The following is a 23,297-nucleotide window of genomic DNA, read 5'->3' as shown; positions in this document are numbered from 1 at the left end:
GCCATGCTTCTCGTGAAGAAGCTGTAGATCGAATGTGAGGGATTATAAACCACTGAACTGCCAATACAATCAGCGATGACAAAGCCTATTCATCTCGTGTATCCCATGCCTTTTGTGTTGCTGATCTTTGGGGATCTCGGTGAGCTGGAGCGGACTGAACAGGTTGAGTTGCCCATTGTTTGGGTCCTCCTAGAGGAGGAGTAGCAAGAGCCACAACTCCGGGCCCAACTTCTTCACCGCTGACAGAATCCTAAAGATTCTCCGCAATCAACACATTCTTCATCGTGAAGGAATAGAGAGAATAGTTGTTGCCATCCAACCTATCCTCCTTGGGTACATACGTAAATACATCACCTCTGTGATCTGCCATGATAAGCAAAAGAGCAATATCTCAAGCTAGACCAACCTAGAAATCTCAAAATTTCCAAAAATTACAGCACGTACTTTGCTGTACTTAGCATATGTAATCACACTCTGTCAAAACTGTCTTATAGGCACACTGTCCAAGGTGCAATAATAAGTGCTCAGCAACACTGAAAATGCAAAAGCACCCAAATTTCTTGTTCCAAAATGCACGAAATTAGTCTGTTTCAGACTGTCACAGATGTACATATATCAATCACTGAGCTGACTGCAAAAGCGCCAAATGTTTGGCCCAAAATGCACAAAATCTCTGCTGTATTGGTGTCCCAGGCGCATGCTGAAACTGCGAATGCTTGCCTGCTCAACAAGCCCCTTGGAGAGAAATAAATTTGAACAAAAGATAATTTAAAATTTTGTTTTTACCTCTGTAAAGGCAATGAGAATGAGGAGGAGTGTGTGTCGTACTCTAACAAATCCTTAAACGCAGCACAAACCCTTCGGAGATGTTAGGCAGCAGCAAACACAGCTCAGAAGAGGCTAGATCAATGTCTAGCAAAGCAATCAAGGGAAGAATCAGCAAAACGCAGATCAAATGATGATGTGGCAGCAGCTGGACAAAAAGTTCAAACAGCAAAACACAAATCTGGCTGAGTCATGGCAGTGTTGGTACAGCAAATGCAAGGTCTATTGATGAGGTCAACAGCTGGCAACAGCAAGGAGAGGATAAATGCAAGCTAGAACATGATTTTGCAGCACTAAATGCACATGTTCTCGTGACGATAGCAGGCCTGAAACAGCCACCAACAGCAGTAGAGGGCTGGACAGCAGGTGCCTCATGATGGATGACAATGGGCAGCATTTCCAACTGCGATATCCTTTGCGAATAGGGTGTGGACAGCAAAGATAAAGCATGTGCAAGCTGCAAAAGAGAAGATTAAGGCTGAGTGTTGGGCAACCTATCTATTTATGGATGGATGGGTCCTCCCAAATCAGGGTTTGCTTTATCGGCCACATACATTCTCTAGGAAAGCATTTCTTTTTAATGAAAGTTTGGTAAATTTGAGTTTTGGGGCTGCTATTAAGACCTAATTAAGTTATAATCCATTTTTAGCTGGAAATATTGAGTAGCATTTCTCCTCAAAGGTTTTGGAAACTGTTTTGGCAGTTTCGCAGAGTTTTCAGATTATTAGAACACTCTCAGTCCTTTAGTTGGATAGATATTGGTGCCTTGGACTATGGGGAGAGAGGGATTTTTCACTGCTTGGAGCTCAGCTTTTTGAAGCCTCTGTGTTTTATAGTTGCCCATTGCAGCAATTCCATACGCTAGCTGCTAAATTCGTTTTATGCAAAATCCTTACCTAAAAGTGTTTCACCCTGTTTCTTTAATGTTTTTATCATCATTGCTTCAAGGAATATCCCCTTTTTACATCACCAAATTTATAAACAATGGTTTCAACACACAGAAACCAGTCCCCCCATCCCCCCTTTTTCCCCCTTCCTTTGAGAGAAGTGTATAACTCAGCTTCAGTGCTTCAATAAATCTAACATCACAACTGGAGGATAATACCTTCACGAAATGAAGTGTCCAAATAAGACTGCAGTTTCAATGCCTGCCTATAGTACATCATGCCCCTCACTGCAAAGTGGAAGAAACAAAGAGTGACCAAGACATTATCCTGAACATTTGACTAAGTTCTACATGTGATCAAAAGCTCCACCTCTGACCTGTCCGGGAAAGTGTTTGTCCTCGCATTGATGCCCAACACCTTAATGCCAGCTCATTCTCTGGTTTATTCCAAAGTTCTTCATCCTTCCAAACATCACCTTCTTTTTTGCACTTTAATCGCTCCAGAAAATTCTGCCACTCATCTGTACATGACATTCCCTAATTTCAACTACAAGCAACTATTTTATTTAACCTTGAGTAACTACAAAAGTTCAAGGCTTAATACTAACCTGGATAAATCTTCTCCAGATAATATCGTATGCTAATGTCATCTTCATTGTAGTTGTGAATGTCATTCATAGAGTAGAGTGTATCTTCATTGCAGTATGGAGTAAGTACACTATAAACAAAAACACAGATAATCAGACAAACATGTTGGTACACTTCGAAGAAAGCCACATAGATAATCAGACAAATACATTCCTGTGTAAGGCTTAATTAGATCTACTTAAGTGCAAGAGACCAAAACTCATTCAAAAAAATCCTGCGGTTTCGGGGTATGTGATCGTAGACACGCAAAGTGGAGACCCCATGAGGACTTCACGTGGGTCCCTCATGGGACTTCAATTCCAACTATCATCACCCTCATTGGTCTTTCATGGAGTCCCGGTGCCTTGCTCTTAGTTTCCGGTTACAAAAGTTTCTTGCATTCTTCTCAGTCAGCAATCTATTTTACAAAACCACTTCATCCAACTCAGGTGATTGCAGAGCTCTATGATTAGATACTTGGTGTAGACATTTCAAAACTGAATTTGGTTCTTGTACATTTTGTCTATTTAGTAACATGTAGTATCTACGATCAATTCAGCTTGTTCCAATGGTTCTTTCAAACAACTCACTTGGAATGTTAGGTGACCTTGGAGGTTAACAGTAACCAGCATTCCTCCTCAGATAGGGTGGTAAATAACCTGATTAAGCACCATAGTTGCCTTCCTACATCGTACGGACAGATTCATACGATACAACTTTTGTACCGTACGAATTCATAACTTAAAACAGGCCGAATTTGGCCACCTTGCCTACGCATCCTACGTCCCGCGTCACGCATTTCCTGCGTCCCCGCTCTTACTCCGCCTACTTGTGTGGCACTATTTGGGGGCTGGGAAGCCTTGGATACCTCATCCCACCCCCTTTTCCAGCCATGCACTTCCCTCCCCAACCCTCTTTGGATTCCTTTTAGCTGGCATCCCTATCTTTGACTGTTGACCCCTCTTTCACTGTGAGAACTTTGACCCTTCTCTCATCTACAAAAGTGCTCCTCTCCTCCATGCTTCCACACCAATTCAGCAAACACTTACCATTCTCATCTTCCTCTCTTGGATGTTGATTCTTAAATGGACTTGTGATTTTTCATTCTCGAATCTCACCTCCCATCCCCTCTTTCCTGCACCCTATCGAAGCATTTGCCATTCTCGAATCTCATCTCCCATCCCCTCTATCCCGCACCCTATCAAAGCATTTGCAATTCTCATCTCCCATCCCCTCTCTCTCACTCTTTCTCTTTCAACTTTACCCCAACCCTCAGGCCTCTCGAGTCTCCCTCCCTTTCAACTTCCAAGACTCAACTTTCAAGTTTCAAGAGTCGAGACTCAAGCATCTCTCTCTCTCTCTTTTTTTCGTTAAAGGTAATTGTATTAATTACGAAAAAGGTACAAGCTTACATGATTACAAGATATAGGATGGCTCTACCCCATCGTGTGTAAAGAACACACTGTCTCTCTACAAGAACCAGACGACCTAAGAGTTACAAAGTCATGGCAAAGACGCAGAGGAAATTGCCATATACCAGGGACGTAAGTCCTCCCGAGAGAGCATGTCAGAGTGCTGGAGAAGATCTATCTGCCAATACAAGAGACCCTTAAGCGTAGCAATATGCCGCTGAACATTATAGGCGGAATCAAAAAGAAAAGCATTCCAAACGGTCCAGTTATGCCAACAGCCCCAATATCGAAGAAAGTGAAACACGATCTTCATATGTGGCTGTGTCGGTGTGGGGTATTTGGGCTGCACAAAAACCCAATCAAACGGGCGTAGCGAGAAACCAACCACCGCTCGCCAAACGGCTGACAAGAATGACCAGATTTTCTTAGCGATGGGGCAAGAAATAAATCGGTGACGGGCGGATTCCACACTGGTGGTGCAAAAGAAACAGTTACCGTTGGAGATTCGACGCTTGGAAAGAGCTAAAGCAAGCGGAAGACCACCAATCATCACCCTCCAAAGAAAGACCTTATATTTGAAGGGTGTCTTGTTCAACCAGCCCTCCATCACAGTTGCCCTCCACCATGACCGGGATTTACGCAATCCCCATAGAGTATTAGCTTTAGTAACCGGCCATTGATGATCTTTAATCAGAAGATGATACACCTGGTTAGCTGAAGCCTTTTCTAAATTCAGCCGGCCTGCAAAGTCCCAGTCTGCCAGGGACGATACAAAGCAAGGGCAGGAAAGGGTTGTCTGCTCTGGAGCACCATCAAAAGCTGTTCCCATAAATGCATATATCCACTAGGGATCCTGAAAAGTTTCCTGGCTGTACGAAAGGATATCAACACATTGCGACTGGCAAGGGTGGCATCCGCGACTGAAGTTAAGCCCAAACGTGCCATGCGGTTGAATTTTGGTCGAAGCTCATGTTTACCTTCCCACGAAAGTAACCGCGAGACTGCCAACAATTCCAATTGAAAAGAAGTAGTAGCTAAGCGATCCTCCACTGGATGCCCCTGAGCCTTTCGGAGGACCAATCTCCAAGAACATACCAAATGGGCAAGCAGAGATGAAGAAGAACTAGAGAACCGAGAATCAGCATTAAGAACATGCCACCAAGAACTCCCGATTTGGGTATTACCATGCAGAAGCCCGTGATCCTCAAAAAAATAACCGTTTATAACGACCCACGGATGATGATCTGAGCACATGGCGCGGAAAAGAGACCAACGGAGTGCCAGCATATGAGTTTGGGCATCTAAAATAGCCCCTCCACCCATGCGTTTGGGGGTGCACGCATGCAACCAAGAAATCCAGGAAATGCCTGCATGCAAGGAATCCTTCTTCCATAACATGAAACGAATAGACCGAGTAAGAGCATTCAGTGTAGTAGTAGTCCAGGGCAGCAATGGCAAGAAATATGTGAGCATTGGCAACATAATTGTCTGGGCTACTTTGAGGCGAACATGGAAGGGCCAGGCCTGAGACTTCCAATACAGAAACTTAGCCGCCAGTTTCTGTGAAATCCACTGTAGTAGCTGCTTTGGGGGAACATCAACACCCAAAGGGTACCCAAGATGCTTGACAATGGAGCCACGGAGAACAACCATACCCTGCCAGTCCAATGACTGCAAATCCGACTACGTGCAGCTGAGAATGGCTGATTTCAAAGCATTGATGCGAAGACCGGAAGCCTGACCAAAGAGAGCCCAAACATCTAATGCTTTGTGAAGATTATCCTTGTCCGCACGCAAAATCATAAAGCTGTCATCAGCCAAGGATTGACTAATGAAGTGTTGTCCAGAAGGAAGCGACAATCCAGCCAACTGAGTAGAAGCTGCCATATGAGATAACATCGAAATAACTGGATGAGTCGCAAGGGCAAATGAGAGACGACTCAAAGGGCACCCCTGTCGGACAGAGCAGGCAAGGACAAATGGCTCGGTAACGCCTCCAATCAGCATGACTCGCAAAGACGCCGCAGCACTGATGGTGTAGATCAGACGAGACATCCGAGCACCAAAGCCCATAGTAGACATAAGTTCTGCAATGAAAGACCAGTCAATATAATCAAAAGCCTTTTCCAGGTCCAATTGAATCAGTACGACCTCCTGATTACAATGCCTTGCATAATCAATAGCCAATTGCGCATTTAATACATTGTGCAGAATGTTTCGGCCCTTAATGAAACCATATTGAAGAGGATGCACAATGGCAGGAAGATGCTTATGGAGCCGATTCGCCATTACTTTGGAAAAGATTTTATACATAGAACCCATCAAAGAAATTGGGCGCCAATGTTTCAACATAGACGGCAAAGGAACTTTTGGAAGCAGTTTAATAAGTCCTTCTTTCCATGAGGAAGGCATGATCCCCGTTTCCCACGCCTGCTGAAACAAAGCCGTCAATGGTTTCGCCAATTGGGTAGCAAAAACCTCAAAGAACTCATTGCTGAGACCATCCCAGCCAGGACTTTTATCCTTGGGCAAGTATAATAAAACATCCATAACCTCCGCCTCACAAATATCTGTCTCCATAGTAGCTTGCATGTCCTGCGGAACCTGATTGAGGACTAAATCATAAAAAACAGAACAGGCATGAGTAATTTGGCCTGAAGGTGGAGAAGTGGAACCAAGAAGGTCGAGGAAATAATTCCTACACATATTCACAATAGTCTGCGGATGAAGGACCATTTGACCTTCTGCATCCTGGAGTCTAGTCATATTCTCTCGAGCAGGAGAGGCATGGAGAGCTTGAAAGAACTTATGAGTCTGACAAGCACTATCTTGCAAAGTCTCCGTCAGATGTTGCAATTTGGCCTGCTGATAAGATTTCAACTCAAACTCTTTAATAAGGTCAGCCACACGCATTGCCAGTGACAGCAGAAATTCATCATCTGGAGTGTCCACCAGCAGAGAACGAACCAAAGCCAGCAGGTCCTCCGCTGCTTGTCGACGCCACCGACAAAGAGAGGCATGATGGATCCCATACTGTCGAGCAACCCGTTGCACATTAGAGAGCAATCGTTCAAATGAAGCAGTGCCTTGAGAGGAGAAGTCCAATAAGAATCTATCAATCAATTGCTGCATATAGCCTTGAATGAATGCATGCTTCAAATAAAAGGAGTTGGAACGCAAAGGGAGTCTCTCGAGAAATTGCCTAAAAGGTGCAATGGGTTGTGCAAGCAGCTCAAGCTGTAGAGAGAAATGGTCCGACAAGGCATATTGCTGCAACACTTTCATTTCTAGCATCTCAGGAAGGAAATCATCATTCTGCATGATGTATATGCGGTCCAACCGCGACCATGTTGTTGCATACTGGGCAAAATAGAAAGTAAACCCTGAAGAAGAAGCGTGTAGCCATGACCAAAGATCTTGCTTAAGAACGGCAAGAGCCAACTCATGCCATATACGACTTTCCGGTGCGTCCATTACCGAATGCTCCGATGTGGACTGTGAAGAATCAACACACACATTAAAATCCCCCATCAAAAAACCCCGTCTACCAAGTGACAAGGAAGTCTGCTAAGTATGCCAAAGCTCCCGGCGAGATAAAGGATCATTCGGAGCATAGAGGCCAAGTAACCATAAGATCTCTCCTTCGAATAAAATTTCAATCACCACAAAGCCGCCATGTACATCATTTTTAATAAGAACAGGCTGATATTTTTCATGTACAATCATGAGCACACCAGAATAATGCATGGCATGTGTCCCTGCATAGAACAAACGAAAGCCATGGCAATACACAACTTTTCCTGCTTCACCGTGAATCTTGTGCTCAACAACACACAAGACATCCCACTGATTCTCATGCAATACAATCCACATGGCATGTTGCTTGTGGCGAGAACAAATTCCTCGCACATTCCACGTGGCTATTTTCATGTGTATTCAAAAGAAAATCAGGTACGAGGCACAGCTTCCCTCGATTTGACCTTTTCTGCGAGAATGTCCAAGACTCCCTCATCCAAAAAATCAGCTAACACGGCAAAAGAGTTCTGACGACCAGATTTAGAGGTAGACGGCATATCTGATGTCTTGGGGATGGAACGGGGATAACGACGATCCCATGGGGTAATGACGTTACCTCTTGTATCAAAAGCCAGCTTAGCAAGTGGACCCTTTTTACCATCCGAATACACTCTCCTAGTGGGCTGTTGACGGGGAGCAGAGGAAACCATAGCAGGAGCAGAATGCTCTGAAGACAACATTTCTTTCCTGCGCATATAAGTACGCATGGAATCTTGTGAGGCAGTAGGCACAGTATCCACCATGCTAGCAACAAGCCTGTTGCCTTTTTTTGTGCGTACATCAACCCAGTCATTGCCACGGGAATCCAAACCCGAAACCTGTTGTTTATCTTTATCCAAAACTTTAGGTGGCTGGGTGGCATCCTGGGACGGAGCATCACACACTATATCTTCCATGGGCAGCGCAACATGCTCAGCATCTGAAGTGTGGTGCTTCTCTGGGCATTCGGCCATAAAATGCCCCAATTTTCCACACGAAAAGCAATGTCCTACAAAGTTGCCCCATTTCAAACGAAAGTGTTCAGGATGCATGCCAGAGCAATTAAGACGTAACCAAGCAGGCCTTTTCCTAGTAGTGTCCCATAACATACACAAACGGTTACGATTCACTGCCCTTAGGCTTGGGGGGACCAGAACAGTGCCCACAGCGGCCATGGCGTACTTTAACAGTGGCCAATATACAGCCGGACAGTTTTCCACTTCAACCCACACAGGGCATTCACGTTGCAGCAGGCGCTGAAAATCTGCCATTGGGCGCCATGGCACAACATGGACCAAACGGCCATCAAAGAACAAAGGCAGCTTAGACAGGAGAGCAGCACGGTGCATCTCAGATTTCAACAGCACCTCAAAAAAGCCTCGGGGCCCAACAAAAATCTCTTCAACACATTCCCTTGTAGCAGACTGTGCAGCCACTGGCGAATACGGGAAAGCTGTGGGATCCTACCAGTGAAGAAGAGTATCATAGCGCGTTCATAAAACACTGAAAAGGAGCGCAAGACATTTTTCGCGTCCACAGTGGCTTCCAGAATATCTTCAGTTGCAGAGTCAAAAAAGACTTCCTGATTATGTTGAACATAATCGCCAAGTAGAGTGTTGGCAAACTCCAGCAAATGCTCCCAGTCAACATCCTGAGAATCCACAGAATCAGAAGCAACCTAAGCATAGGAACGATCCTGATGATCCATTGTCTCTTCCGAAGTATGCTTGGTGCGTTTGCCCGCAGGCTGGAAGTCAGGATCAGGGGGCATCTCTTCTGTGCACGGAACCATATCCTCTGGTTCCTCAGTATCAGAATCCGGACCAAGAGCTGCCACCGTTTGGTCTATAAAAGCCAGATCCAGACCAGCCATATTGCATCACTGCGTATGCCGGTCAGAGGGCCGAGTGAAGAGCTCACGGGAGGCAGAAACGGCCCTGCACTGGACTAACGAAGGGGCTTAGGAAGCGCGCGCGCAGAAACAGACGGCCGCTGTGCAGAGAGGACACGTCCACAGGCAGAGAAGGCCTCGTTCCCTTGCTGGCTCACGCTCTCGCGCTCGCTGTGTGGCAACCTGGATAAGGGCCGGTCGGTCGTCACACCCTCGCTGTCAGGCACAAAACTGAGGATCACAAAATAGGATAGGTTGATGCAGATTACCAAGCAAACGTCAGAAGGGACAGGAGGCAAATGGACAGGCAGGACAAAGCAAGCTCAACCAGGGCGGAACAGACCCTGTGCTGATGACCTGTCAGTCGCAGAGCAAGGCGACGTAGGCAAGAAGGTCACACGACAAACAACACAGCAGGTCGCCTAGATGAATACTGGCAAGGGTAGGGCGCGATGACACGAGCAGGGCAGAACGTTGGTCAAAGGCAGCAAACACGTCCGCAAGACAGGGAAATCAGATCCGCCATCGCCCACGCACCGGACGCCTCGCCATCTCTCTCTCTCTCTTTCTCTCTCTCTCTCTCTCTCTCTCTCTCTCTTTTTCGTAAAAGGTAATTGTATTAATTACGAAAAAAATACAAGATTACTTGATTACAAGATACATGATGACACAAAGCCATCATGTGAAGAGGTTCTCTCTCTCTTTCTCTCTCTCTTTTTCCTGGTTACAAGAAACACGAGGGCCCTAGGCCAACGTGTGGGGAATCCCCGTAGTAATGCACTAAAAAGGTTACACCAATCATGGCAACGACCCAGAGGTAATTGCCATATGCCACGGATGCAAATCCTCCCGAGGGAGCAAGTCGGAGTGTCGGATGAGATCTAGCTGCCATCTCTCTCTCTCTCTCTCTCTCTCTCTCTCTCTCTCTCTCTCTCTCTCTCGGGACTCTTTATCCGTCATCGGCACCATGACTCGTGAGAAGCACGATGCCTGCATTTGCATGCGATCCATGTGGAGAGAGAGACAAAGAAGTCCAACTCCCACCATTGGATATGCAAGTATTGCGGGAAGCACTATACAGGTGGTGCAACTCAGTTTCTCTAACATCTTTTCAAGACGGAAGGACAAGTTGCTCCATGCAAGGAGATCCCTCAAGACATTGCGGAAGAGATTCTCGCCAAGATGAGAGGGCGATACACAAGAGGAGGAGGGAGTGGCTTATCGGCACCCACTCCTATGCCTACTAACGAGGAAGCATCCAATGTGGGCGTATCTTCAACCGATACAGGAGAGGCCTCTACCATTGGTGGTGGGGGCTCCACATCTGCATCCGGCTCTGGTAAAAGACGGAGTGGAGGCTCATGCGATGCCACAGAGACAATCCTCTCTCTCTCAAGCTCCTGGTCATGTGCGTGGATTAGTTGCCTTTCTTAGACAAAGGCAACGACTTGCGGACATTGAAATTGCACGCATGGTGATTGAGTGCAATCTTGCATTCAATGTCCTAAAGTAAGAGATTGAAGAAGATGGTAAAAGCCATTACCAATGTGGGTCCATGTGAAGGATGGACCGGTGTTACATACAATGACATGAGGACGAAAAAGATTGATGAAGAGGAGAGGATTGATAGAGCCCTTGATCCTATTCAGGCCGCATGGATATGACTTTGTGTATCACTGCATTGTGTAGGTGAATGTTGATACATTTAAGTTGACGGGCGATACTCTTCCGAGTATATATAAGGAGGTGGACGAGGAGGAGGAGATGATTTTTGCAGAGGTCTATAGAGAGCTTATAGCAGCAGATACTCGTGACACTCGCAGTCAGCGTGCTTGTGGGCGAGGAGTTCGAGTAGGTGGTAGCAAGGGCATGGTTATTCGACGCCCTCCATCATTGAGGAGGGATGGTTCGAGTGGCTTGCAGACATATGTAAGGTGGGGCTCTAGTAGCCCACATCCTATGCCTCATGATGACATCTCCCCGTTGCCTACACACCCACCACCTAGGAAGCCATCATTTGATGATGATGATAACCTCATCAGTGAGGATGAGTATGAGTGTGTCTCATCATCGGATGCCGAGGAGTCATCTTCAGACTCTTGATGAGCACTCAGATGGTTTTGATGATGATGATGATGATGATAATAGTGATGCCTCATTATAGATTCATATGACATAGGTCTATTTTTTTATGTATCAGATATACTAGACTGTAGTTGTATCGCATGTTTTGCGCAGCCCATGTGACTGCGATGGTCACTCCATATATTCATCTTATTCTGTAATGAAATGGCTATTTCCACTTTAAACATGTATTCTATGATCTATCATTTAATGATTATGGTTTTTTTTATTTAAAAAATCATCTTAATTTATTTTCGTACCAATATCGCACCGTACCTTATAAAATCATAAGGTACCATTTAGTACCGTATTTTATCGTACCGTAGCTTTCGTACGACAACTATGTTAAGCACTATTTACAACAATTAACAAATTCAGAAAACTGCCATACACACTTCAACTTATAATCTTAGACATTGGATACCCTCTTGGCCCCAAAACTTGGGGCCCCTTTCGGTATTTATTTAACTTAATTGAAGAAGAAGTTGATGTACAATGGGATTCTCCCAATCCCTTTCGCTATTCCAACTCCCCTTACTGTCCAAAATGACCAACAAGTCTTCAATCTGATTTGCCCCTTGATTTAGGCAATCAATTGGCATCCACCCGCTTTGATGGAAATGGACAATGCCCCAAATTCAATGATTTGCTGGTCCCTCCACTTGAATAGGCTAAAAACACCTTTAACCCTGCTGAATCCAAGTCTTGGAGCTTCCAATTTCTAGCAAGCTTCTTGAGGCTATTGCTAAACCCTAATTTCTGCTACAGATTATGGTTTATAGCAGACAAATATGAAATTTTCCAACCTCTGTTAAACTCAATCTAGACTTTCTTCGGAAAGAACTAAAGAAAATCAGTCATTTACTGTTGTTGCCCTGTCTCAACAGCTTGTAGATGCAAAGAATTGAAGAAAATCAGTCATTTACTACTACTGTCCTATCTCAACAACCTGTAGATGCTGTCACTTGCTATTGATTAGCCTTCTCCTACCCCTGGTTGCCTCAGAAGGTCCTCCAATGGCCGCAAATCAGACCAATAACATCTCTCTCTCTCTCTCTTGCAGGCTGAACACACTAAAAATGCCTCTCTCCAACCTCTAAAGACGTTTTTCAGTCTTGCATGGGCATTTTTGACAAGTGGCAACCTTCCCAAATGGTTTTTCCAACATTATCCATAATTAAATATTAATTTTCAATCTTTAAATACTGAAAATTAATCGAATAATTATTTCCATACCCTGAAAATAATATGACTGGCCAATAATTAAATTGACTAGACAACTTCCATTCCCGAGTGTCTTTGCGCCATCCTTGACGATCAGATTAACGTAGGTACCATTAAACACCACTTTCCTAGTGTCACCAACTCACACTTATGGCCAAATGAATCACCTACACAAACAACCAGCACCAAATACCACCAAGTACCTGTGCAACATAACTTACAGCAACTTTTACCTTTGACATTCCGTGATTTCCTCAGGTTTCCAAGCTCATAAATTCACTCTATGTGCAACATTTACTTAATCATGTGATTAAATAGTAATCCACATGTTAAGTGAGGTTTCAAAAATACATGTCCACAAGACAAAATAGTGGATTGGAATTTCCACAAGGCATCACAATTAACACAACATTGCCCACTGTTGCTTAACCATTCCATATGCCCACCAGCACATGATGAAAATTACCAACCAATCATAACATAACATAAGACTCACAAAAAATCTCAAAAACATTGCTAGATTATCATGTGAAATGTCTATTTGTCATTTTTTTTGCAAGTAAAATGTGGCTGATTATATTATATTACTCAAAAAAACTGATTACAAGGGAATGCTCATGCTCCAAAGACTGGCCAGAGTTGGTACAAGGTCATAAATACATCATGTGTACAAGCCTCTCAAGGCAGTCTTGGGGAGATGGGGATAAGAAGCCATTTGGGGGGGGGGGGGGGGGAAAGGGGTGTATCGCCATCTGGGGCTGCCTACCTGCATCATGAAGAACAGGTCCTGGCCGCCTCAAGTGCACATGAAGTGAAAACGGAGCTTTTGACGAGCATCATGAAGAACAGGTCCTGGCCGCCTCAAGTGCACATGAAGTGAAAATGGAGCTCGAGACTCGTCATGCACCTGGTTCCATCGGCCACAGAGAGAGTGGATAACGAAGGCCTAGAGCTCTGCCAAAGTCCTCTATACTGAAAGTCTCTCCCCGCCAAAAACCTCTTGACACTGCGCCTTCCAAATGTGCCATTCAGTAAGACTCCCTATGATCTCCCATACCTCAGAGCAGTTTGTTGTGGGCTCTACTACCTGGCGGATGGGTAGAGCCTCCAAGCCGACCACTGCACACAACGCAGTCTCAATGATGAAGATCATGTCTTGCATCCCACCCTCATACAAAAGGTGATGGCCCTGGCTGACTGCCTACCAGCAGAAAGCTCCCCATGAGATACATCCAAGGCTGGGTACTAGACGGCGGCGGATGCGGTATGCTCCTCTCTACATGAGCTGCACTACCTCACAGGACCAAAGGCAATGCTTTGGAGTTTCAAAAACCTGTTGTGTGCAGTGTTTACAACCTCCATCCTTCTGCATCTGGGCTAACCAACTCCCCACCGCAAAGCCCTAATGTGCCAACAACCAAAAGAAATACGATACCCTTTTTGGCCTCTAGTTGTCCCATAGGCGGTGCCAGAAAGTCCGCCAAAAAGCATCCATGATGCTATGCTCCGCCCAGTATTTGCTATGTAAGGGCGCCCAGTCCATGTCCTCCTACATCAATACATGTCTGTCAATCCTGGCTATGTACTACAAAAACTTGGGTGGCTTCTTCGCAACCGAGTGTCCGGCCATAGCCACTCTCCAGGGTCCCACTGAAGCTCATCAAGTGGCCTGCTCTCCCATATCCAGAGGCGCCATGTCATAAGGACATGTATTTTTGAAACCTCACTTAACATGTGCATTAACTTTTAATCACATCATTAGGTAAATGTTGCATATGTGAGATGCAACTGGGGTTAGAGTAAATTTAGGAGCCTGAGACCCAAGGAAATCACGGGATGTCAAAAGCAAAAGTTGCTATAAGTTATCTCACACAGGTACTTGGTGGTATCTGGTATCAGTTGTTGGCCTAGGTCATTCATTTGGCCATAAGTGTCAATTGGTGACACTAGAAAAGTGACGTTTAATGGTGCTTAATGCCAATCTGATGGTAACAGATGGCGCTGAGACACTCGGGAATAGGAGTTGCCTAGCCAATTTAATTATTGGCCAGTCAGATTATTTTTCAGGGCATCGAAATAATTATTAGAATAATTTTCAGTATTTAAAGACTGAAAATTAATATTTAATTATGGCTAATACTGGAAAAACCATTTGGGAAGGTTGCCACTTGTCAAGAATGCACATGCAACAGTGAAAAACGTCTTTAGAGACTGGAGAGAGGCATTTTTAGTGTATTCAACCTATAAGAGAGGGAGGAGATGTTGCTAGTCTCATCTGAAGCCATTGGAAGACCTTTTGAGGCAGCCAGGGGCAGGAGAAGACCAATCAATAGCAAGTGACAACATCTACAAGCTGTTGAGATAAGGTAGTAGCAGTAAATGACTGATTTTCTTCGGTTCTTTGCATCTACAAGCTCTTGTGGCAAGGCACCAGCTGCATTTGACAGATTTTCAGTCATTCTTCGCCACAAAACTTTGAATTTTCTCTCTCTCTATAGCTTTTTCTCTCATCTCCTAGCCATTTCACAGCCTTGCTCTCAAGATCTCAGCATTTGGATCCTTGAAGGCTGAGAAATTGCAAATTTCTCTGCTATAAACCCTAAATTACAGCAGAAATAAGGGTTTAGCAACAGCCTTGGGAAGCGCGCCAAAAATTGAAAGCTCCAAGACTTGGATTCAATAGGACTGAAGGTGAATTTCAGCTAAATTCAAGTGGAGGACTAGCCAGCCATTGAATTTGGGGAATTTCCATTGTCTATGAAGTGTGTGAAGGCCAATTAAGTGCCCGAATCAAGGGGCAAAATAGATTGAAGACTTGCTGGACACTTTTGACAACAAGGGGAGTTTAGATTGCTAAGGGGATCCGGAAAAATCTCATTGTAAATCAACTTCTTCTTCAATAAAGCTAAAGAAAGACCCAAAGGGACGCTAATTTTGGGGCCAATCGGATGTGCAACGTCCAAGATTAGTAGGTAAATTTGTATTTTCAGATTTGCATTTAATTGTTTTCTGCTGTAATTAAGTTGTAATCAGGGATTTACCACCCATCCATGGAAGAAACGCTTGTTACACGCCACTCCCGGAACTCCTCCCAGAACACATAGGGGTCCAGACGCCATGTTTCCCCCGAAGGCCAACCACTCAAATCCTCCTCCACGGAAGGACAACTATCCCCTCATCCTATAGGGGGATAATTTTTTGTGAAAATCTAGTGGCCCATACCTCACCAGACACTACCGGTTCTCCTATCGGGGGGGTCAAGCCACTCGTAAGGTATCGTTGCATCAATCTTTTTTCTCCTCAGCTCAACTCCTCTAAGACAACATGATGCCTGTTGAAACACCTTTTGTTCCACCACCCTGTATGTCTCCCGCCATGTCCTGATGGTACGAGCAGGGCAGGCCTCCCAACCAGCACACTAGATATGGGGGGGCTCGCCAATCTATACCCCATTCCGCTCTCTGACGTGGGGGTTCTAGACCACCGGCTAGCGGTCTATCTCCTCCTAGCAACCTGGGGGGCTCTGAATTAGGATCTGGGGGGCGTGATCTAGGCCGTCGTGAAGATCCATCTCAACGACGGCCTCCAATCACCGCCAAGTCTCCGTCTCCACTCTTGGAGTCCCTCTTACAATAGGACCTTCCAGGTCAGTTTGGCCATAGTACTCTTGGATTTGGAGAAAGCTTTTGACAGGGTGGACTAGGATTTTCTAGAGGGCACCATGGACTATGAACACACCCTTAGCACTTGTACTTACGCATATATATCTATCTAAAAACCTAAAGGTACACACTCGTCATTGTACCTAAAAACGTGCTCTCTCTACTCTGCTCTATCTCTACCAACGCATAACGACTGACTGTCTCGATCATCGTGCCTCTCCCGTCACTACAAACTGGTATCAGAGCGGGCAAGAGACAGCTCATGTGTTGCAGAAGTCGCAGGTGGACTCAACGACAACCGTCAATTGTAGAGCAAAAGTGACTACAGCTGAAGAACAGCAACGGCGACTTGCAAGGAGCAAGAGAAGCGACTGCAGCTGACCAACGTTCAGCAGACGACTGACGGGACAGTCGGGTGCAGGAGTAACGGACCAGGTGACTGGTCGGGGGTCCAGCGTGGACCACAATGACAGCAAGCTTTGCTGTTGGGCGACCACGCAACTAACGACTTCAGTGGGCAACCACGTGACTGTCAACCACCAGGCGGGACGACTTCAGCGGGTGACCAGCGCGCGGCAGTTTGGCAGGTGACATGTCATGGACCTGAACGGCCGTTGACCCGCCATCTTTCTCCTCTTTTTCAAAAATATTTGAGATTTTCTTTTGCCTCCTCTTCTCCGAGTGTTTGCGCGCACGAGCACAATGCGCAAATCTGTGTAGGTTTAGGCCCAGAAACTTGGGGCTTTTCCCAAATTTGGAGATCTCAACGCAGAATTCGACAATCTGACTCAGAAATTGCAAAGTCAGTGCACATTTGCCCGCGAATTTTGGGGCTTTTCACATTTTAGTGAAATTCTTTCAATTTCACTAAAATTAATGCACGCAGCACTTGGAAAATTTGAGGATTTGTCCAGATTTGGTACGAGCAAGATGTAATAGTGATATCTGTCTCAGAAATTGCATGAATTTTGTGACATTTTGTCCCTGACATTTGGGGCTTTTCATGTACATGCACAAATTGGGCTGAAATTTACCCAATTTCTCGACATTCATGCACAGTGGAACCCGTGCAATTTGGGGCAAAATCTCTGCAACATTTGGTCAGTTTATGTACATACAGGTTGAATTCCACACAATTTGGACATCAACACTTGGTAAAATTTGGGGGTTTTGCTGAAATTGCTCTATTTTGGCAAAATTGGCATGTTCTATGCATAACAGAGAAAATGCAGATGTGTGGTTGATGCTTTGAGAACAAAATTTTGGGGCTTTTGACTATTCGTGTCAAATTTTATACCCGTGTGTACATGTACAACAGAAATTGCAGCTAAAATTAGGTGATGCATATGCCCTTGGAACAGCTGTATTCAGTTGGATAATGCTGTAGCACATGGTTTGGTGCTTCTGAAAATTTAATTACAGATCTGAAATCTGTGGTTCTATGTGGTTATTTATTGCTGGTTGGTACTTGTTTGTACCTTGGTCACTTGGGTGACAGTTTTGGGCCTGCATTTGCTGTTTTTTGGTCACATTTGGACTGAAAATCATGGTGGCAGCAATGACAACAGTAATCAGATGCACATAAAGAAGCTTGAAGGCGCACATAACTTTGCAGTTTGGCAAAAGCAGGGCTACAATATCCTGTTGTTGCAAAAGAAGCAGGCAAAGCCGATCAAAACCAAAGGGGCAAAGCCCGGGAACATGGAACACGATGTGTGACATTAATGTGACATTAAAGTGATATTTAATGTGACATTAAGGTCACAAACATTGAATGTGACATTAAAGTGACATTTAATGTGACATTAAGGTAAATCAAGGGGAACACGTACGAGGATGACCGTCCGGGCTCTTGGGCGCCCGAGCGGGGTTAAGGGGAGCCTAGAACTAAAGAGAGTCCAAGAATAGTAGGACTCACCAAGGTTTGACGGCTGGCAATCGGATCACGATGGTCTGGCCAGCAATATACTAGGCAAGGCTGGGAGGTGAAAGGAATCACTCGTGCTCATTCATCCCGACAGCTTTCTCTGGTTTTTATGGTCTTCTTCAGAGTCATCTGTCATTGATATCAGAGCCTATGGATCAACAGACATGATCCGTCATCCGCCAGGTCATCTGTCACTCCTCAGGTCGTCCGTCATCCGTCAGGTCACCCGTCGCCCGCCAGGTCGCCAGTCGATTGAGGGTCGCCAGCCATTCATGAGCCGTCGAAGATTTTTTCGAAGTGGTCACTTGTGGTGTGCCACGTCACGTAAGTGTGACACTTTGCAAAACAACCAGGCGTGAGGCGAAACGACCGACGTGAGGCGAAACGACCACGCGTGAGGCAAAACGACCCGGCGTGAGGCGAAAAGGGATCCGATTGTGGTCAACGAAAGGCGAAATGTGAAAAAGGCATCAGCTGTGAGGCGAAACATTAAGACGACTGCTGTAGTCATGATGATAAGTACCATATAGCATTCAGGCTATATATGTCACACAGCTGTCTTCAAGGAGCAATTTTGCAGTAATATTGTTTCCTCCTGACTAAGCCAACATTTAAATCGCCACCAACGGATTGAAATCAGTCAGATTTGTCACACATATAAAAGACATATTTGTGGTCCAAGCGATCGTCCCGTTTTCTGCCGAAGAACTTCATTTTCAGCGTGACTGGTCTAGTCCGGGAAGATAAGGATTGTTCCTCACTCTTCGGGCTTACTAATAAATCCAGCAGCAGCTGCCCTGTCATTAAAACCAGGGAAGTATTTTACTTTGTATGCAAATTTCTTATCTTTGCTTTCAAATTCCAATATATTAATGGCAGAAAAAGAGAAAGAGGGAGTAATGGAAAGTTCTAGTTTTGGGGACCACCCTATGGTAGATCCCCATGAACCAGAGATGCAAGAAGAATAGTGGGAAGAATTTTTTGCTACACGAGAACAATTTGATGATCTTACTGCTCGTGTGCAAGCTCAAGGGGTTCAAATGGAATTTTTAACCCAAACACTCACTGAAATAAAATCTCAATTAACTTTATTGTTAGAAAGAGATAAAAATAAGATAGAAACCTCGGATGTCCCATCTTCATCGAAAGATTTAGATGTGACTATGCGAGATCCTAAGGAACCCCACCACAAGTTGAGGGATAATCCAATTCTAAAGGATATGAAACCCCCTCAGTTTCACGGGGAGGAAAAAGATAGAAATAAAGATACAATCTTTAATTTCCTCCAAAAATGGGAAGATTTACATAAACTTAAAAATACCCCACCACATCTCCAAGCACTGGAGGCTAGTTTAACTTTGGGACCCAAAGCATATAAGTGGTGGCGAACTTTAAAGGAGGCAAATAAAATACCTGAAACTTGGGCTCAATTTGAATCCGTCTTTTTGAAAGAATTCCTTCCTGAAAATGAAATGGAAAGAAATTGGGAAGATTGGGATTATGTCAAACAAAAGGGAAGACCCCTGCTGACATATCTGGAGGAATATCGTGAGATAATCCTCAAATTGGAAGGAATAGATGAATTTCAAAAAACAAGAGGATTCATTAGGGAACTAGTTAAAGCCTGTAAAAAGGAAGTAAAAAGGAGTTCACCTAAGACGCTGGAAGAGGCACCAATTAAATTTGCATTAATCAAAAAAGATAATGTGCGTCCAGGTACACTCACTAGTCTCACTGATATGGAGCCCAAGTCTAAGGAATTGGAAACCTCAAAATTTGTGGGCAAATTTAAAAGGAAAATGCCATTCTTTAAGGGTAAAAAACAACCTTTTGAAAAGAAACCATATGTGAGGCCAAAGTTAAGTTCTAATGACTTTGATAAGGCCAAAAAAGAAAAGTTGTGTTTCAATTGCCTATCCCCTAACCATGCTGCTTGGAATTGCCCTCAAAAGAAAAAGGGGGAAGACAAAGGAAAGGATAAGGACAAGGGCAAGGGAAAAGAAAAACAAATCCATGTAGTGCAGACCTTAGAATTAAAGGGGCATGAAAAGTACAAATCTTTAGAGGTCTTGCACATGGATGTACAACACAAGTGTTGTATGTCAACTTCTATGTGGCAGCCTACTTTTGGGCCACATGATTTACTTAGAGTACATGGATTGATAGCTGGAAAGAGAGTTAGAGTCATGATTGATGACTCTGCTACACATAATTTTATTAATTATGCACTTGTCAAAAATTTGAAACTTCCCCAACAAAAGAGTGGGCATCAATATGTTGTTCGTATGATGCAAGGCCAAGACAATAAAATATGGGATACAATGGTATCCAATTTGGAAATTGAGATTCAAGGATATAAAGATAAACTTGATTTCCAAATTATGAACATGGAAAGAGCTGATATTGCTCTAGGGAGGGAGTGGCTATGGGGATTGGAACCATCCTTAAAACATAGTTACCATCATAATACACTGGAATTTGAAAGATATGGTAAGACTTTTGTCATTCAAGGTGAACATGAAGTATCTGATAATCCTTTGCTGTGTTCTACTGAAGTTCAGAAGCTGATAAAGAAGGAAGTTTGTGAGGTATATATGTTATGGTCTCTTCTTGTACAGAACACTTTCACTTTCTGTAATATAAAGCAACAATTTTCTTATGTTTGTGAGTTGAATGTAAATAATGAATTAAGTAGTTTATTAGATGATTTTAAAGATGTGTTTCCTTCTGATTTACCAAGTGGCCTTCCACCAGATAGGGGTGATATAAATCACCCAATTGACACAAATAAAGATACACACCCTATTTCTAAACCACCGTATAGGTTAAGTGAAACACAGCATCAAGAAGTTGAAAGACAAATTAAGGATTACCTTGATAAAGGGTTTATACAACCCAGTAATTCACCTTAGGCTTCACCAATTTTATTAGTAAAGAAAAAAGATGGTTCTATGCGACTTTGTGTTGACTATAGAGCACTTAATAAAATAACGGTGAAGAATAAATTTTCTATGCCCAGAATAGAAGATCTTTTTGATCAATTACAAGGGGCAAAATTCTTCACAAAGATAGATTTAACATCAGGTTATCACCAATTAAGAATTAAGGCACAAGATGTTCCCAAGACAGCATTTCGTACTAGATACGGGCATTATGATTTTTTGGTGATGCCTTTTGGCCTCACTAATGCACCAGCTACCTTTACGAAGCTAATGAATAGTGTTTTACGGTCCTATCTAGCACATTTTGTAGTAGTCTTCTTGGATGATATCTTGATCTTTAGTAAATCAAGAGAAGAACATTTGGAACACTTATGATTAGTATTCCAACTGTTACGAACGCATTCCCTTTATGCGAAGAAAACTAAATGTGAATTCCTTGCACAAGAGGTCAAATATTTGGGGCATATTATCTCGAAAGAGGGAATCAACATGGATCCAGAAAAAGTTAGGGCAATTATTGAATGGCCATCTCCAAGAAACCTAGAAGAGCTGCAGATCTTCCTAGGTTTATCTGGATTTTATCGTAGATTCATTCGAGATTATGCCAAAATAGCTGTTCCAATGACTGACCAACTTAAAGGGAAAGGAAAAAGTTTTAATTGGGCAACAGATCAAAATGAAAGTTTTCAAAAACTTAAGGTAGCTATTGCTACAGCTCCAGTATTATTAATAGTGGATCCCAATAAACCATTTGTGGTTGAAGCTGATGCCAGTGATAAGGCGATAGGTGCGGTCTTATTAGAAGAAGGTCGACCAGTTGCTTTTGAAAGCAAGAAATTAGACCGTGCAAAACAGAATTATTCTGTTTATGAGAGGGAGCTGTATGCAATAGTACATGCAATGAAGAAATGGAGGCACTATCTGTACGGTGCCAAACTTTTGATTTTATCGGATCACGAAAGCATTAAGTGGCTTAATGATCAACCGGATTTACACGAGCGTAAAGCCAGATGGGCCGAACTCCTCCAAGAGTTTGACTATGAGATAAGATATAGAAAAGGAAAGTATAATATAGTAGCTGATGCACTCAGCAGAATGCCCATCATTAATGAATTGAGTTTTACTCAGTTCACTTCCAACTTGCTTGAATCTTTAAAAGGAAAGCCAGGTTGATCCGGCATATTCCAACACATGGGAAGCAATAAAAAATGAGGATCCAAATGAAAGTGCTTCTACTGAGGAAGGAATATCTGACGATGTTCAACAAGGAAATGGAGCATCAGGGGTTGCTCAAAATGGATTCAAGTGGAAGAATTTGTCAGATGGGAGAGGATCGAGGTGCAGCTGAAGTGCAGTAGACAGTGTGAGAGTGAGAGACAGAGTTGAGCACGACACCCAATGCAATAGTACTGAATAGAGTGTAAGCTGAAAGTACAAATGATAACCCTTATACCTTAGAGTTATAAGGGGCTGTTCACACCCGAACACAGTAAGTGCCCGTAAGTGTGCACCACAAGCACATACAAAATAGTACACATAATCTGGGGGAAAAAACCTCTCCTACCGAGAGTAAAAAGTGCCCCAGTGTCCTAGTGATCACCCGCACACTCCCATATGAGCGTAGGCGTAAGTAAGGCGTGTGAGTGAGATACCCAACAAACCCCCCTGGAGTGAAGAGTGATCAAGTGTACAAGGATCATCCGCCACCAAAGGGCGTCAAATTCAAAGCATCGCGAAATGCTTCAAATTTGTCTCGTGGAAGAGCTTTGGTGAAGATGTCTGCCACATTGCTGGTGGTAGGACAGTAGACAAGGCTGATATCACCTGCATGTAGCCTCTCTCTGACAAAGTGGTAGTGAATCTCTATGTGTTTCGTGCGAGCATGAAACACAGGGTTCCGTGCCACTGCAATGGCACTCTGACTGTCAGTATATAAAGGAGTAGGCTCCGTAACAGATACATCCAAATCAGCAAGTAAGCGTCTAAGCCATACGCACTCAACTGCAGTAGTGAAGGCTGCCTTGTACTCAGCTTCACATGACGACGTGGAAACAGTGGATTGTTTCTTGCTAAGCCAAGAAATGCATGACGAGCCAAGAAAGAAACAATTGCCACTAGTGGAGTGACGAGTATCAAAATCACCAGCCCAATCAGAGTCACTGTAAGCATGTAACTGCAGTGGTCCCCCCTTGGCATAAAGCAATCCAAGAGCTCTAGTACCC

General features: G+C 44.0%; 1 protein-coding gene across 3 annotated transcripts in view; it reads right to left on the bottom strand.

Moving 5' to 3' along the window:
• Nucleotides 1–23,297, bottom strand: part of LOC148028426 (callose synthase 5-like) — a 275,331-nt gene that overhangs the window by 96,180 nt on the left and 155,854 nt on the right. For all 3 annotated transcript variants that reach the window (XM_087690228.1, XM_087690230.1, XM_087690229.1), the window contains 3 exons: nt 2,320–2,429; nt 2,089–2,232; nt 1,931–1,999 (listed from right to left, as the gene is read on the bottom strand). In XM_087690228.1, the coding sequence (XP_087546354.1) occupies nt 1,931–1,999; nt 2,089–2,232; nt 2,320–2,429 (323 nt within the window). The remainder of the gene's footprint in view (nt 1–1,930; nt 2,000–2,088; nt 2,233–2,319; nt 2,430–23,297) is intronic.

This window comes from Lygodium microphyllum, chromosome 12 (genome assembly GCF_053477565.2).
Source record: "Lygodium microphyllum isolate KBCC chromosome 12, Lygodium_microphyllum_v1.1.10, whole genome shotgun sequence".
Classification (NCBI taxonomy): Eukaryota; Viridiplantae; Streptophyta; class Polypodiopsida; order Schizaeales; family Lygodiaceae; genus Lygodium; species Lygodium microphyllum.
Note: the sequence above shows the minus strand (reverse complement) of the source record. Positions and strands in the feature narration are given on the sequence as shown.